The 19,352-nt window shown below is 40.5% G+C and overlaps 1 protein-coding gene across 1 annotated transcript in view; it reads right to left on the bottom strand.

Moving 5' to 3' along the window:
• Nucleotides 1–19,352, bottom strand: part of plxna3 (plexin A3) — a 118,867-nt gene that overhangs the window by 70,239 nt on the left and 29,276 nt on the right. Inside the window, exon 4 of the mRNA XM_079467385.1 lies at nt 2,426–2,566. Coding sequence (XP_079323511.1) covers nt 2,426–2,566 — 141 coding nt within the window. The remainder of the gene's footprint in view (nt 1–2,425; nt 2,567–19,352) is intronic.

Below are 19,352 nucleotides of genomic sequence, written 5' to 3'. Positions count from 1 at the left end.
TATTGACTTTATTTGTCAGTCTTATCATTTACATTGATAATAGTGGCAAAAACAGATCTATCCGCAACGTAGTAACCTAATTCACGCTTGTAAAAGCAATGAACTTGAAACGGCCAAAAACAATTCTCTCCGCTTTCATTAAATACATACAGTGCATGCAAACATGTTAGTACAGTTTATGTCAAGTATGTTGAAAATATTTTTTAAATACATAAATGTTTACATTCCACCAGTATTGTTGCACAGTGTGTTGCATTCTCTTGCATACTCGCTGCAGGTTTTTAAGATAAAAGCGGTAGAGCTTGAGGTCTAGCAACGCCCCCGATATTGTTGCATTTGAGCTTGAAATCAAGACAAAAAAAATGAATAAATGAATGAATAATAAATTTGCATTCAAACTGTATTTGGGTAGTTGACAAATTGACCTTTCAATGTGTCCTATGGTGTGACACAAAAAAATTATGAAGACAAATCTCTCTTAATACATAGTAAAATATAATATAAAATAAATGATGAACATTCGGTTTGTAAATATTTGCTGTCACATCATACAGGACAAATTAACGGTGTATTTAACGATGTGCATTCCCTAGAATTCGAACCAATGACGGTTGCGTTGCCAGCGCAGTGTTCTCCACTTGAGCTGCTGGCCATTAAGCATCTAATATCATCTAATATTTAAATCTCTTTCCAAAGGCAAAAAATATCGGATTCCTTTTTATAAGCTATATGTCCCAGATCTTTGTTACCGTACACATTATGGAACAGTTGTACCTTCAAGCGTAAACGTTCATGAAATTAAGACCACTATCTGCATGTCTAATTCCTGCCCACACTCCTCTGAAGCCTGGAGCACATTACAATTTCTATCAGTTTTTCAACTGAATCACACCGATAAGGATTTAAAAATACCCCGCGCTAAAAGATTGAAGCTTTGCTCCCGTTTCAGTGAGTCACTCGAACCCCGTCTTAAAGAAACGCTCAAAAATGAGGCCTTTCAGAAAATACACAAGGACAACAAATTTCTGCTCGTCGCTTTTTTCCAGCGAGAAATAAATGAGCATTGAGAGGAAGGAAAAGGAAAAAGAAGAGAGAGCTTTATTCTGTCTACAGCTGTACTGTATGAGAGAGTGTCTGCGTCTGTTCAGCGGAGGATCTTCCATTTATCCTTCCTTTCCTTCAGCTGCATAATGGAGCATTATGGGAAGGCTGTTATTCCGCACGGCTCTGGATAGCAACACTTCCCCGCCATTTCTTATTAGGGCCGAGCAGCTGGGGCTCTCATTCAATGTCGTGAACCAGCGTTTCATATTCTGTTTTCCTGTCTCGCAGATGTTAAAACAACATATTTGAGATTCTGGTTGGGGTCTCGAAACAAAAGCAGTTTGGAGACAGGGCCCGGGTGTCGCTCACTCATTCTTCACAAATGTGTCTTTATTCCTTTTCTCGCTGTGTTTTGGCTGGCGTTATTAATGCCGATTCAATTTGTGACAAACAACAACTGGTGAATCAAAAACAATAGTGATACAGCTGGATTAACAAATGTTAAAGACATTTTAATTCTACAACTAAGTAAAATAAATATGTATAGAAAAGAATCCTAAATATTCATAAGTCAGCATGATACTGCAAAAAATCTATAGCAGTATCGGCTTAAACTTTTTCTGTTTCCCAGACTCTTAAAGAAATAAACAACTATCGATCTGTTTTCCTTCACATTTATATCACCAAGACTGGCCATAAAATATCCAGCCAAATATTTATATTTGCTATATTTTCTATACAGTCATTTAGATCTACAAATGACTGAAAAGATGTATTATCATTTTCTTAGTACCAGTGACATCATAATGGACAAGCTAACACGCACAAAACTTTTCCACTGCATAGTACTGCACGGTACGGCGTGGTGCAGCTCACTTTTGGGGGGGTTTTCCACCGGGTACAGTACCTAGTAACTGATACCAAAATGTGATGTGTTTGCACACAGATCGGACAGAGAGAATAATTCCCAGCATCATTGTACTTGCAACACAAGAACACGCATTTTATTTCGTAATACTGGCATTTTGTTAAATGCTTTGTGACTGATGTAGAGATTGAGACCCTTAACGCAATGCTAAATGCTAAATTGTCTTACCCTTGTGTGCCGTTGAGCAAACCAAATGATTGTTGTCTGCTCTTTGCAGTATGATTTCCCAAACTCTTTGGTATTTTGTTTTGCTCCTGTACCATAGCTCCCGCCATCGATGCGTTCCATTACCCTGTGTGTGCGTATGTTTGTGTTGCGTTTACGATGATGCTATGGTGACGATAAGTTTATTAAACTGCAGTGGAAAAGCAAACTAAGCCGAAGTGAGCTGTACTGAGCAAAGTCGTCCTAAAGCTGACGGTACAATACGTTGGCAACGCGCCATCATTTTACCTGTTTATCGCTCAGCAGGTAGATGTACTGGTACTCTGGGTCGAACACCATGTCACGTAGGATCGGGCTTCCTTCTACCACACTCACGGTCTCGTACAGCAGTGCACTCTCGGGCTGAGGTGGTGTGTCATCTACTCGAATCTGAGATGAAACACAAAATTCAATAAGAAATTAGAAAATACTTTAAAGACACTTTAGATCAGCACAAATCACACTTTTACTCTAATATGTATCTGCCTCTTTTAACAATCCCAAGAGGTAAAATGAAGGTAATGTCACCTAATAGTTTTTCCACTTGAAAATGCATCAATTTCTGAATTTCTGGGCGTTTAGCAGTATACGACTTTAAATTATAGCCATTTTTAGCCTAATGGAGATCATAAAGGTGTTTCTGTTTGGCAGAACAACGTTTACACATCTGAAATTCTTCCTGACACACGCAGGATTATAATTTTCCTCATGAATGCAGAAATCTTCGGCTGACCTAGAAAACGAACACCAAACGTACGCAAACCAGCAGCGAAGATCGGAGAAAAAAAGATTACAGTATATGATCAGATGTGTGATACAAATCAATTACACTCGAACAACTCGCACACGCACAAACACGAACCCCATACTGCTTCATCATAACCAATGACTCTTGTTTCCTCACACTGATAATTAGAGCAGTTGAGCTCGCCGGGTAGGAACCGAGTTCTAGATGTGTCAAAATCCAAAACATCTTTGAAGTGACGACGGCGGAAGAAATACAGAGAGCTCCTGACAACCCTGTTTAAAATCAGAGAGCTCACCTGAAAACCGCAAGCCGGTGCCTCCGTCCTAATCAAATCTGACGCATATGATAGAAGGGCGAAAGAAGGGCGTAAGTTAACTCATTTCCCACGGAAAGTGTATGCAGATCTGAATGATGAGAACCAAACGAAAAGGAAGAAGAAAAACAAGCACACAAGCAGATGCGTTGGCAGCGGACTTGGGCCGTCTCCTAAATATCTGGGTCGGTCTGAAGTGGCAAACATCGTTAGTCTGTTAATTAGCTGCTTTCTCATTGCAGCAGTTGCAGTAATTAGGGTTGACAAGGTGGCATCAATTAGTCGATGTCTGCCATATTGGGTGTCACGTACTGCCGGCCAAGTCAAAGCCCTCGTCTTTCCAGGCAGCAGGACAGAAGGGTTCGAGACGGACTGCGTCGGCACTTCGTCAATTCATGCGCCACCAGCTGTAGTGTCGCGTTTCGCAGTCTTCCGTCTACACGCACCCGTCACTTTAGGAGGACCGGTCGCCAACTGCACAATCTTATCAATTTGCTAATATATTCCAGGCCGTCCAGTTGTAAACGATACACGTTGTTTCTCGTTTTGGTTACGCAAGCCCATCAGAATGTGGGGAAATTTGAGTATCGTACCTTGGAAAACAATCCTAATCCCCTAACAGCAGTGCCGCTGTGTCACAGGTCTCTTTTAATAGAACGCTTACAGTATGCAAACTTAATTCCTGGAGAATGGTCGTCCATTTGCACGGCGATGGAGACGAGACTAAACCGGCACTTGTTCGAATTTACAGAACAGAATGAAAACTGCTCGCTCTGGCATGATTTACTTCAATAAAATACGCTGACAATCTGATAAAAAGCTTTGACTGTATTTTGTTTACGGGACAGTTCCTCTGAGGATGGCGTTTTGACATAAAAACAAAGAATTTAAGCAAGATGCGTGTACTAAAAGTAATTTACTACTTTTACTAAATCCAAATTCTGATTCTATAAGATCAACTCGCAATTTTTGGTTTATCGAATTCACAATTTTTAATTGACGCAGTGAGGAAAAGTGAAACTTTTCTAAGACTTTTTCTTTTTGATTGTGACAATCCAAACTATCGCGCAAGCGAAAATAAAAGTGGCAAACTTTTCACCAAAATAAAAAACTGGACATCGAATGATTGCTCTAGGGTCTGTTTGCAAAAATGACTGTAAAATCCGTCAGATATCTTTCGCTCAATAAATGGGGACTATGGAGTCCAAAAACCCCAGCAGCGGTCTGTCGGGCGATTGCTCCCCTGTAATCACCTGCACTTTTCTGCCAGCCTAAAAAAAGCAAAAACATCAGTGGTGAACTTAAATGGCTTTCAGGAGGGCACAGCTGAAGATGTGTACTCTTTTCTCCAGGCTGGGATGTCCTCACGGCACGCTCGAGTGTTTGAAATTCAAAGTGCTTGCTCGACCTGCCGAGAGCTGACCCCACGACAACATCAAACAGCTCAGATGAGGGTAATTGGAATTTAGATAAATATTACCTTCCCCCCTCTGCCTCTCTGCCACTCAAATGATGCCGGGTGGCGTCGACCGCCTATCCATCTATTAATTAACCTGCCGTGGAGTTGTAACCCGTAAGCTGTGGAGAGCGAACAGAAGACTGACGGGTTTGATCATAGGCCAATCTTTGCTTCATCGATCAAGGAGAGGGCAAAGAGAATGGGGAAATTACTATGGCTGGAGAAAATGGAATGGGGGTGTTTCTCGTTTGGGGGCTTTTTATTGATTTGAAGTGCATGTGAGCAGCTGAAAGAAACTCTTAAGTGTAGCTGGCTTCATTTTCTGCCTCTCTTTCTCAAACTCCACCTCAACCTCAACCTTAACTACTTGTAATAGTTGAGCCTCTTTCTTTTTGAAACACAAAAGAACCAGATTTGAATAATAATAACCTAAATAAAAAATTACCATGACAACAAATATGACAAATATATATTAAAAATGAAATATTAACACAAAAACGTTCAAAACTTGAAATGTATAGATTTAAATGTTTAAACAATAAATGTATGCATAAATCTTAGTTTTACATAAAAATGTAAAAAAATTATATAAACATATATATTTTTGTCTTGTTCATTTTTATATTTTTATTGTTGACCTTCCAAACTATTAGTGATAAAAAAGTGGAAGCTCTCTTTTATTGGAACATAGCACAAAAGGATGTTAGTGATAAAAATAAATAAATAAAATAATTTACCATATAAATGTCATTTAGAATATTTATAAGACAAAAAATTAAATATAAACTTTCAAAACTAGCATTACAAAAAATGTATATATATATATATAAATCTTGAAATAATAATATAAAATAATATAAAAATATATTGTATTTTTACTTATAAATCTTAGTTTAAACAAATATGTGTATACATTCATTATTGTCCTGTTAGTTAGTAACGTTTATGTTATAACAATAAATTATATTTTTGTCATGTATATTTTCATATGTAGGTCTGTCATGTTCATTTTATTGAAATTAATTTATGACAAAAGAGTCCATTATTGTAATATAAATAAATAAACTCCTGATATAAGAAAAAGGCACTAAAACAAAAAGCAGAAACCTTTGAGTGTTTGAATGAATATGAATGAGACACAGAAGGTGAGAGAGACGTAGTGTTGACTAACAACACTGACATATGTGAGGGAGGGGCGGCCCACCAGAGACTCATTTATCACTTAGATCAAAGCGAGGAGAAAAGGAAGAAAAATAGTGAAGGAAAAGTGTGAAAGACACGGCAGCGTGCTGGAGGAGTGATGGATCGAGGGATAAAACAGGATTCTGTGGGCATAAAACAGGAGGGCATTCTGAAAACTCAATTATTCTATCATGACAACACAAGACCATGTGACAACCGCAACTATTGATTTATCTCAGTAAAGAACTGCATTTCAGAGCAGATGTTAAAAGACAAATATAAAAGTGAAACAAACTAAAATATAAAAACTTTGCCTAATAACTACTAAACATTTAGTAATATATGACTTCTGTAGAACACAACAGAAGATATTTGGAGAAATCTCTCAGTGGTTTTGTGTTCATAAAATGAGGTCCGATGTTGTTTGGTTATCAACTTTTAAAAATGATCCGCTTTGAGCTCTTCACCTCGTGCAGAACGCCACTTCTACTGAATACTGGGGTCCCCAAAGATCGGTTGTAACTACCGCCCTCAGCAGCCCTCCGCACTGAAAAGGGATTATGGGTAAATGAGATATAGTTTGTCAAGAGCGGCACGGTGGAATATCACACCGTTGCTTTACATTACATCCACTCATCACGTATTCTTGAACGTATTCATCCGAGCCCTTAAAGAGGTCTTCCATTCTGCGTATTTTACATGAGGTACCCCATTAATAAAAAAAGCCCTCCGCCGCTTTTAAAATGAGGTCAAAATCCTCAAGCCGCGAAATCATCCTCTTAGGAGAGTAAAGAAGACAAAGGCTCCGCACCCCGGGAACCGAACAAAGGGTGTGTAATTCAATTACAGCCTTCATCCCATTTTCTCGGATCAAGCTTGAGAGATGGACGTCAGCGACGGAGTTAGTCCAGACTACACACCATCAACACCTGCTTTGTTTCACTTTAACCTAACAAACACAACCAGGTAAACCATCAACACCCTCTTCCTCTATCGCTGTGGGCACTTTCGATGGTATCCCTGACCTTTGACCGGGCCTGACCTCTGAACTCTCGTGTCGTGGAGGTCCGTTGAGCGTCTCCACATGGTTTGGTTTTAAGGGTGTGGGGGTCACATGACTCTGAGTGATTAAAGCTTTCAGAAACGCATGCAATTCACTAACAGGGTTCAGAAAAAGGCATTATGGGAAAAAAAGATGTCAATTATAAGGAATGAAAATAGACTGTTGCTAGGGTACGGTTGCTAAGGTGCTCTGGGGTTTGCTTATGTCTGCATTACAAGGCACACATACTTCACAAACACATTACTAAAAATGTCAGCCACATTGTATTCTCCAAATTCACTCAATGCAAATGCGTTATTTACAGACACAAACACTCTTATGTCACATTAAAACAAGGTTACACAAACATCTGACGTGATTTATCCACTACTGCATAACTTCTTCACTTGTTCGCCCTACATGGTTGAAGCCTTTCCTGGGTGGTGAACTCAAAGATCTATTTCGTTCAGTGTAGACCAAGCGACAGCCTCCGCCGCACATCCTCCCGTGCCCTTCACCCTCCACCAGCGTCTAGTTTCACTAAACAGCAATTACTCAGAGTCAGTCATGTAAACCGCCACTGTATAATGCCCAAATTACAAGCTCGCCATTGCCGGAACGCTTTTTTTCGGGAACAACCTTTCAATTATCATATTCTGTTGGTTTTGAATATACGTATGGAGGAAATTACAGCCCCCACGCCCAGAAAAACTCGCTTCAAATGGCAGTGGCACATTTTTGGGGTTTTTCTTAATTTGCGAATTTTAGCAAATGTTGAATCTTAATTTAGGAGCAAAACAAAACCAACTGAAAATGGCAATTGAGCAAAAACACGGCCCGGGTGAAAAACCCCAAGAATATCACATCTTCAATAAAAAAGAAAATCTGCACTTTTAGTCATAATTTTAACAATCATGTGTATCTTGAGTGTACGGTTTTATTTCTCCAAATCAATTTTATTTTATTAAATGACCCACAAATCCAAATCTCCTGAACCTCTTTGCAAAACACATTTTTCGCTGGGAAGTGCAACACTGTAACACATGGATTAAATCCCAAACCCTATAATCTGACCCTCCATCTTCATTGTCATCTGGACAAAACATGCATAAAAAACTGAATATGACCATTAAGAAATATCGATGGCTGAATTCACTTGCCATTTTCATGAGCCGCATAGCCCATTCCTCTCTTCGACAACAATAAACATAAGAAAAAAGGAAGGATCTTAAAAAAGGAGTGATTTTGTAAATCAGGTGGAGTGGCTGCTGGCGGGGATTTGACTTCGGGTATCTCATGGGCTGTCACACAGAGCAGAACGTATGTAGACAGGAATGTTACTTTTCTCACACGCTTGTCACGGGCCAGAGACCAGCCATGCTTCTCTGATCGCTACAGACCTGCTGCTCAGGTGCTGGATCACAGCCAAGGGAACCTCTGCAAACTCACAACTCATCCTAGAGGAGAGCACATCTCAAGGACTGGGCTTATGTCCGGCCTTAAGCCGTCCTCTGGGCAAGGAGAAATGAGATAGAGGTAAAACTAATATACGTTCCTTAATTACATTTCAGGATGTCTGCTATCTACTGAAATGAAAAGATAAGAGTCGTAACATACCAACATGAAAAAATTACTTCATCAAAAATGTAACAGTCATTTAAAACAGTTTTGCCTGCAAGATTTCTGCATCTGAGAAATGATACCACAAAACCCAGCTACCGTTTGGGGAATAAAGCTTTATTTAGGAATTCTTAGGCGGATTAATAAGACAGTTTTAGACACTGGAGAAAAATTATATCAACAATGTGTGCTCTTGAAAAATGTACTTATTGTATTATGTATTATTTATATTTTATAAAGTAAATTGAGGTAAATTTCTCTTCAGCTCAACCCAAAGATAAATAATTACACATATATTTACACCGACACAGGTCTCATATAATAGTGTTTGAAAGAAAATTATGAGAACATTTCTGGGTAATCTATTCCTTTAGGATTTACCCTACTCTCCCTTTCTCGGGCTTCTGTTGTTTTACACTGACATTTCATGGGGTTGAAAAAAGAAAGATAAACACAGACAAAAGGTTTGCCAATGACCCCTTGGAGACGCATGGAATTCCGACGTAAGCTTATTAACCTCTCCTGCCCAGATCCAGACAGAGGAGAAGCCGACATTAAAACAAACTTAATCCCGGTATTAATTGTGCAGGAAATTGCGTGTTGGTATTGCACATCCTCGCTGTAACACGCACAACACAACCTTTTCTATACGTGGCGTCACACTGTCAGAGATGTGTTTGGGATAGAGGGCCTATGTTTGTGTTAGCAGGGGAAAATACAGGAACTCCGGGGCAATTTAAAACAGTGTTTCCATGGTGTTAACCCGGTTTAACTTCCCCTTCTAACCTAAAGTTTAATAGAGTCAAAGTTAAAAGACGACATACATTCTTCTCTGAAACTCATCGTAGAGCGACTTCAGTCAAAGATGGAAGTCAATTACAGAATCGCTGCTTTGTCAGAAAAACCGGGCGAGAATGTATGAATTTTTCAAATCCAGGGCTGATGGATGGCGATGCAAATCTACGTTGAATACGCGTCAGCCCGAAGCGCAGGATATTTAAAGAGGAAATTGACATAAACGCAACTGTGATTTAGTTCAACTGGCTTACAGGAGTTTTGTTATTCCACACATTCCTGTAAAGACGGACAGGCTAGTTTAAATGTGCGTGTGATGTGAGCGTACTCTTCTCGGTCGGTCACTTAAGTAATTGTTGTCCGAGACGGTTATCGTGAAAGGTGGTTTGGAAATACAACAGTTTCACATTTCATTCAAATGTAAGTGTGCGACTAATACCCAGCCTACATGTCTTACCATCACAATATGGCCAATATTTTAGTAATAAAGCGTCACCAATGCTAATGGTTACTTAGGGAGTCAGTGGTTCTCCTAGAATGCACTAGTTACCAGCCAGAACGGGTTAAGTCCAAAATCTCACTAGTTTAGGGTTTGGCGGTAGGATTAGGATAAAAACAGCACTCATCCAGCGTGATTTTAACCATATTCCTTCAAGCCACAGCTCCCGGAATGCTATGTAGTACCCATGAAGAATGTTATATAAGCCACTCAGAACACCCAAGTTACCAACTCGGAATGCCCTAGAAACCACCCAGAATGCCCTAGTAACGACCCAGAACATCCCAGTAACAACACAGAATGCCCTAGTAACCATGAAGAATGTTCTATTATCCTCTCAAGCATCTAAGTTACCAACACGGAAGGTCCTAGAAACCACCCGGTATGCAATAGTAACCACCCAGAACATCCCAGTAACAACCCAGAATGCCCTAGTAACCATGAAGAATGTTCTATTATCCTCTCAGAACACCTTAGTAACCAACAAGGAATGCCCTAGAAACCACCCGGTATGCCCTAGTAACCACCCAGAACATCCCAGGAACAACCCAGAAGGCCCTAAAAACAACCCTAGGGTGGTAGTGGGTCGTGGAGACAATCAAAAAAACCTTTTCTATATACAATCATTAAACCGTTTTCCTTAGATGACCACACTGTACTGCAGAGGAAGTATAATCACATATTTTACGCATTTTGGCATCTCACTATTAACGTCCGTATATCCAATGGTATACGATTTCTTCCACACATCTTTAAGTCAGCAGCTCGCCCAACTTATTATGTGCTGAAACAGTGTTTGGAATCAAGAAGGACAAACAATAATCATGTCGCCATGTTTGAGAGCAAACACAATTAATAGCTCTCTCGCCCTGCTGAAGTGCCCTTCGGGTTAACTAGACACAGACGAGCCTTGTAGCGTGTTGGCTAGCTCCTCTTTTACTCCGTCAGATATAAACAATGGGACTGCATTAGCTTATCTATTCAAAATATTTCAATGCTCTTTCACAAGCTTTATGAAAAAGCCTTCAGCAAGAGTCACAAACAGCAGATCGATCACCATAATGGGAAACGCAGAGCTTGATTTATCACAGTTTACGATAAGCAAATTAAAATACAGTTGCTTAGACATGTAAATCAGCGTTTAGGTCCCATATTGGTTATCTTGAAACAAATTAAAACATATGATTTTCCTCTTTGTTATGCTTAGTGTAGCCCTGAAACCCAAACCGTTGACAAAACCATTAGTGCGAGATTGAAAGTGTCCAGGTGGCCGTGTTTCTCGCTCTCAGACAGACATATAAAATGACATGACGACATTCCTCGCACTCAAGTTGTAAAGCTGAGCACCTCTGAAAAATCACTCACAGCTCTTAAAGGCTGAGAGAGGACATCGCATACATCTTAAAAAGAGTCTTAAGGTACTAAATTGTCCCTCTCCGCATCTGAGACTTAACCTGCGGCTATAAACCCAACCTAAGCTCAACTAAAACTTTCTATTAGTTTTCAACACCGAACACTATAGTTCGCGAATAACAAGTCACACCTTCGCTTCCAAGCCATTCCTTGTCTTTCCATACGGACTATGCCTTTGAAAGGAAAAAAGGAAAAACACGCCAAGCTTTTTTCATTTCTGTACAATGAAATTGGCACCTAAGTGTGGTTGGCTTTTGTTTATGCCGCTTTGTCGGCAGACAGGAAAGCGGCCAGAGCAAATGATTGGCCCCATTGTTACAGGTCTCAATCTCTCAAACCCCACACGAAAAAACACAGTAACCCCTCAGAACATGCGTTTACAACGCGGCCCACTAACACTTTTACTGCCTCCCGGCCCTAATAAAAGCTCACACCGATATGGAACCCATTTCAAGTCTTCCTATATATTTGCGGCTGACCCGAATTGGTTTTCTGTGTGCTTAATAATTAAATTTGAGCCATCTGGAACCCTTGTGATCTAATTCAGACCTTTCTCTGCAGGCCGGGCTGCTGTGAACAGGACTTTTGCAACATCTTTGAAGGACCTACAGAAATGGAAAAGCGGTATTAAGAAAGCGGTTTATATCACTTAAAGTCCAAAGAAGCACAGAGGTGGGAGAAATGTGAAAGACAGACACTTGTTTGTGGATGACTCGCACGTTTAAATAAAAAGCGAAACTGTTGTCTGCGCGACGGGTTCACTCGCTCTCGGTGGATCTGTGAGCTAGCGAAAGCTTAATATTGACACACACCTTCTATCAGCTCACAGTTTAGACAGCAGCCGCACTCCTGACTGACATCTGGCCGGAAGAGCTTCACACTGAGGGCCGCTTCCACCCAAAACATGCTTTGTCAACAAATGTTCTAAGTACAGAGTCCATTAAAGTCCACACGTGAGAGAGAGAGAGAGAGAGAGAGAGAGAGAGAGAGAGAGAGAGAGAGAGTTTACCAAAAATACCCCAAATGGTTGAGGGCTATCTACTATGGTAAAACCATAGTATTTTTGAGGTAGCTTGAATGTCAATATGGTATACTAATCCTGTTTTCTCTCTGCATTTACCAACAGTGCTTGCAAAGTTTTGGCCTAAAGCTCTTTGGGAATAAACTGCACTTGGCTATTGCCACGACCCCCGACATCGATCAGCGGTACAAAATAATCAACACATAAACCGAGTTAAAACTGCTAATAACAGTAGAAGATGTGCAAGAAACACCATTTTTTTTAAATGTTTAAAACTGATAACATTATGAATGACTCGCAACAAACCATCTATAAATGTAAGAGAATGGAAACGTTCAAACAACCATACACGGAAACAAGCACCCCCACCCATCAGGTGCAGATGAAGGCAGGCTCTGTTAGCTAAAGGTGATAATAGCTGCGCCTCATCAGGGGTCCAGAGCCCCTAATTACACACTTAAAATACAACACACTTCCATCTCTCACTAAGAGATTCCACAGAGACCTACACAATCACTCAATTGATATACATCATAAGAAAATCACAGTTGAGATCTCTTTATCATCACAGTTATTCGTCCTAGATATCAATGAGATTAAATGAAGCGCAAATGGAAATGTTTGGTTAGGTCTCAGACACAGAAATCACAAATGTCTCCATTAGTTTCAGAAGAGATCTCAACAATGTCACAAACTAACCTCAGATTTGTCTGCAATCAAAAGTCAAGATCTCAATATGAATTCCAACATTTCTCATCAAATGTACACAAATCCAGACCATTTTACATGTACATTACCTCCATACTCCTCATGGATGTCAACAATTCGTCGCCTTACAATTCTGTCACTGCCATTGTTTTTTCTCAAGATGCATATCAGTAATGGTTTTTTTTTAACAAAACAACATAAATAGCCTATATTAGCTAATGCATAGTCCTGGTTTAGGCTAAGCCTGGTCTATGAAACCGGGCCTTGAGGTCTCTGTTTTTTTCATGTACAAAGAGATTTGTTCCTCATATAGTTTTTGCTCTACGAAAGGCAAGAAATCTATATTTTTCAGACCGCAGATAGATCCTTATAATTCCAAGGCGCGAAATGTTTGTATTTGTTTAATTTCAGGAGACCATCTGAGACTAAGTTGATCCTTAAATGAAACTCAACTGAGAATCTCTGTCACATCTCCTGAGCGACAAAAGAGCAACATCTGAGCAATAACATTTCCCTCTGGGAAGCCTTTATTCCTGTTTTAATACAAATCTAGATTTAAATTATGAACTAATCCAATTCGCTCCAAAGCTGAAGCACTACAGGACAATGTACACCGTGAAATCAAACTGATCCAAAATCCCATTCCATATTGATAACCAATAAAAATACTTACTATGACGTTCTTCCTTTGAGAACCGAAAAGATCCTGGATGCTGGAAAAATCCTGACTAGTTAGGAAACAATACAAAACTCTTTCACAAATCCGATTCAATAACACGGTGTGTGTGTGTGCGTGTTCTTGTGCACCATCCTTTCTCTCAGATTCAAAGGTCAACACATTTAGATTTTCTGAAAGTCTTTGACTTCGACATTACACTGACACAAGTGCCTCACTGACCGCCAACAAGGTTTTACATGAGAGCTGAGATAAAGAGACAGAATGAGAGGCCTCTTTCTCAAAGAAAACCTCACAAAATGGGCATCATCGGATGTGTGAGAGACTTCATTCAGCATCACAGCAACGTCGAGCCGCACACAGCTGAGGAATTCCTTTAACATTCATTTACACAAGAAAATCTCATTCGATCTTTCTCAGTCCAAGGGCAAACCTTTATGAGAAAGCAACGCTCCCTCGTATCCAAACATTAATGTTATTATTACGACGGAAGTGTGATTGTTGATTATCAGCATGTTGAGTCGCTCTGTGAGCAGCGGTCGCGCTCCTATCGTATTTCCACCGAACAGGTGCTCGCTCCACATGAGGCCTATTTTCAGGGCTGACCGCCGGCCCTGGAGCTACACAACACTTCAGTTACACACATCTCATTCAACGCTTCCCAAACACATGTCCCTGTAATCCCACAATGACCGTACCAATTATAAAAAGAAGTAAATAGTTCATTCACGACCGTTGCGATGGAACCTGAGCTATACGGGTGAAGATGACGAAATCAAGAGACCTGTTGAGAAAAGATTTTATAGCATTAAAATAAACTATAGAGGACGGAAAACCGAAAAACTCTTCACATGTGCATGGCCGTATCACACAAATACCAATGTATAAGAATATGGTAAAGATTAGTACTATGGTACATATATAATACATTTTGTGTTTAAATTTCAGCCGCGGAAAGAGAGCATTTCAAAATTACTTTGTGTTTTTGAGAATTTACTATTTAAAGGCATGTGTTGAGGTAAGATTATCATTTTTGTTTCATTCTGTGAACTACTTACAATATTTCTTCAAAATTTTTTGTTTCTATTTGCATTTATTCGCAGAAAATAAAAACTGGGGAAACGGCTCATTATTACAGAAAAGATGCTCTCATTTTTTTCAGACCTCAAATACTACTAAGAAAACTAATTCATGTTCACTTTAAAGCAATAGAAAAGTCATATTTATACGTGCATTAAGGTAAAGTTCAAAACCTTCCAGAATGCAAGAAATCCAGATCAAATGAAAACTTGGGAATTGTTTTCCCACGGCTGTATATAGCCCTTTTTACAATTCTGCATTGTGCAAAGCAGCTTTTCATATGTATAGATAGTAGAAACAAAAGAGATAAAGTATACAAATATTTGAAATTCAGGTATCTATTAATTTAAGGACACGTGAAATCTATTCCAGTATGATCGCTGTACCCACTGCGGTACTTTTATGTAAGCACTTTGTATTTATCTGTCAATGCTCCAGGCAACATGTTGGATAAACCCTATTTTTTGGATGAAACAGCCCGTTCAAAAAAAACAGGACAAGGAACAAACCGCTAAGGATTTTACCTCTCGCTGACCCACTTCCTTCAGAGCATCATTTAAGAACGTTCTGGTAGCTATTATAGTGCCCGGGCCGCACATGTGCGCTTATCTGTACTACATATTACCCAGAACACCACAGAATGGGCAGCAGTAATGAAGCCATTGTCCTCAGGACCACTACAATAGATGTACACAACAAAGAGAGCCAACAGGACTCTAGTGTCTGTGGGCAGTCATCCTGTCTGCTCATCTCAAATCACAGTGTGTGTGTGTGCGTGTTATCACAGGACCTGAGGGAACTGTTCAGTGGAGCATTAACCCTCGAGGACAGACACTGACGTGCCGGAGAGGTTTAAAGCTCATTAATTGCATCCGACCCCCTCCTCGCCACACAGACACAAGATGCTCCGCAAAAACCCAAGGTACAGAAAGAAGGGACCACCACGGGTTGCCTCTGAGGCACGCCATCATGCCTGCAACCTCCCTCCCCCGCTCCACATCTTTCTTCACCTCCCCACCCAGGGAGAGATGATCTCGGCTCGTCCGCAGTTCCGCATCGGGCCAAATGGATAGAGACAGACGTAGGTGAGAAATGGGAGCCGGCTCGTGAATTTCCTTGAAATCAACCCAAGTACCCCGACCCCCTTTCAACCTCGCCCAGCCCCCTGCACCCATCTCGGCGCCTTATCTATCATTCGGTGGGCCGCTATCAGTGTGTTAAACACATGCGGTGACCTGACTGCAAATCCGGCGATGTTATCAGTCACGTGACCTGATGAAGACAATGGCTGCATGAATAGAAGGATTGATAGGGAGATGTTTAATCTCGCCATCAATACGACGGTGTTTTGTGGAGAATGCCTGATGTAGAGACTTAATTTGCCAACTGGATTTCTGAATATCATTTATTTATATTTTTACCTTTTGTGAGCTTCTAAAATCGAGTGTGATTAAATTAAAAACCGGATACTGTAAAAAAACACAAATAGAAAATCTGTCTTTTAATAGCGCTGTCGTCTCCGGCACTGAAAATAAACACAGCGTGCGACCGCTGCTGTCAGATTAAAAGCAAATAAATCTTTAAATGAATCATTCAAGCTAATGGTTTGAATCGTACGATTCATTCTTTCAATGAGCTCGCTGAATATGCCAGAACTAAATTACAGATCGCTATTTTAGCAAAACAAGCAATCACGAAAACATAAACAGCATTGTGTCGTTCTGGTCGACTCCACACCCACAGCCGAATCAGAATCCTGAAGCATTTGTATGGACTAGTGGCTCTCTTTGCTTTCGGCACCTTTAGTTTTCTTTAATTTCTCAAACGTGACGGGAAGCGTCACATTCGTGCGATTTCATAGAGTTTTGAAAATGCATTTTCCCCTCACGGGGGCTTTAAATAATTTAATGAGGAGCTCTCAGCGATTTCTTCCCCGTTTTATTCTTGGCCCAGGAGATGCAGTGCAAGGTCGAGCCCAAACAGGCGCACTTCAGCCGTGCAACAAAGCCCGGGACACTCCCATGCTTTACCACCAAATCCTGCTTCAGACGCCCCAGAGCATTCTGGGAGAATTCTAAGAGCATTCCTCGCGACAATACTAATCTAATCTCAAAGAGAGAGAGAGAGAGAGAGAGAGAGAGAGAGAGAGAGAAAGACAGAGACGGCAGCGAGATGAATTGAAACAAGTCTCTCTCCTGGGAGAGCGACAGTTTTTGCGTTTTTCCGTCTCCTTGACGACAGAATAATAATTGATTTACCGCCCAACATCCAGCCTCCCATATCAGATTTCCTGCCCCTGAGAGTGACTGTGTCATATTTAAGCAACAGCTTTCGTTTTCCCGAAGCTGAAAACGATTTACTAGCCCTGCAATGTTTACTATATAACTCGGCACAAATAAACACGCACACGTGTGGCTGAGACTCTCTCCCTGATGGTGAAAGCGCCGTAAAGCAGGGCTATATTTCAAAGAAGAACTTTGCGGATCGATTAAGATATTTTCCAATCTGTCTTTTATAATAGGGAGAGGATTTACCGCCTGTCGGACACCGATTAATACCAAGAAAAGACTCCGTATTACGTATTACGTTGAGGGCCGTTTTCGAATGTGCTGACTAAACAGAGCGTTCGCATTTTAATAATCCACCAGAAAGAGAAAAATACATTATCAATTCAAATGTGCTCGAACGCCTATTCGCTCGGGTTAGCATGAGCTACATTCAATTCCGCTTTTGTTAGCAAAAGGCTCGACGCTGGCAACTATCTGGTCCCCGTTCCAGAGGCTAATTGAGAACGCAGCCGGAGTGACACTGCTGTTTCTGCAATTTACCAAACGAGACAGTAAAACAGGCTCCGTGTAGCAGAACGCGAGGAGGTCTTCATTTTTCCAAAGTGGCAGCGAGCTTGGCGGCGTGCCGAACGAAACAATGATGGAACAGTTGGAGGAATCCCAGGGGAGATTTCAGGAAATGTGTCAAGAACATATCAAAGTCATACTTCACCCCGAAAAACTATAGAAAGATAAGACATTTGATTTTATTTAAAGCTACAATATGTTACTATTTTGCTTAAAATTATCAAATTGAGAAAGTACATTAAAAACCTTTGTTTGAAATGATTTCCTTACTTCACTCTGAGGGTTTTGCAGAATATGTCAGTTTGACGTCATTCGATTTGAACAAACAAAGAAAAGTACTTCAAGCAACTTAAAATTGTACGTTTCTAACAGATATAGCGATATAGAGGCAAAAGGTCACAGACTGCAGCTTTAAAAGAAAGTCAATTTTCCACCAAATAGAAAAATTTTTTTGCATTAGTCAATTTGACATCATCGTAGAAGAGTATTTTTCCTTTTTATAAGTAATGGAATATGAAATTAAGAATACCCCAAAAGAAGTAATGTGGATGCATTAAGGTAATGACAAATAAAGGGGGTGGGGTGACAAACATAATGAATAAAAATCTTTATGCAAAATACAAATCTCTCATTTCTCCCCCAAAAATGGTGACCTGGATATGTCTAGAAGCAACCTGCCCTGAGCTCATCTGACACGGATTTCTTTTCCGATCACCTTTTCACTCCGAGCAGCTTTGACACGTTTAATATTCCTTTGACATTTCTGTCTGATTTTTATTAGTTTCCTTCATCTTTATACGGCTGCCCTGGCCTTTTGTGAGGGTCAATGTGGATTCCAGACCCTCCATCACTTCATCAAGATGAGCAGGAGAGAAGGTGCACGGGGCAGTTGGGCTCGGGGGAACTGTAAATGTCTGCGGTTTGAGGCGGTGCTCATGGGGTGACTCAATCTCAGGACTGCTGGTAGCGGGCAGTGACTGGACTGGGGGAGGGGTGGGGGTGTAACTGGATTTGGTGGGGAATGAGGAACTCACACTGGTGTGTAATCAGGAGCACGGCATGATGGGAAAAATGTGTCTCTGATGTCAAGAAAACAGTGGGTTATTTCATTTTTGTTGAATTTTGAAAGGGACATATAGAAAGTCCACACATAGAGTAAATCCACACATTCTGTGTGAGGAGGTGACCCATATCTAAAATAAAAAGCTGCATTTCTGTGAACCAATCAGATCTAAAGAAAACACAAAGAATGTCCATAATACCTAACCAAAAGCCATTTGTTGGACTAGGCAGTTTTTTTGTCATCCTTCACAAATCCCTTTTTACGACAGAAACATTCCACTGATAAGGCTTGTTTAGGTTAACAGGACATTTAATTGAGGACGTCTCAGTCTGGTTTGAAACATCTCAGCGTGAGGAGAACCAGACTCCGATTCATAGACGTACTGACATGTGTCCGCCGGTACATCTGTCCTCCAGCCTGATACACAAACCGTAAAACACTACGAAAAAAAAGATTGGACGCAATGCAAACACTTCAGGAAGGACTGTGTCTGAATGCCTTGAGAACACGATGATGTAAAACAAACAGGCAGTCGTGCTAACATATTTACGAGACGCATGGCGTCTGTCTTCTGTCTCTCGGATTAAGAGAGATGTTCACAGTCGATCAGTATGAAGACTAAGATCTAAAATCCTCAAACATATCTGCCTAAATGCTGTTTTGGGGAGAAACGAAAAGGTTTAAAATATTCTCTTAAAGAGA

Source organism: Barbatula barbatula, assembly GCF_947034865.1.
Source record: "Barbatula barbatula genome assembly, chromosome: 11".
Lineage (NCBI taxonomy): Eukaryota > Metazoa > Chordata > Actinopteri > Cypriniformes > Nemacheilidae > Barbatula > Barbatula barbatula.
Note: the sequence above shows the minus strand (reverse complement) of the source record. Positions and strands in the feature narration are given on the sequence as shown.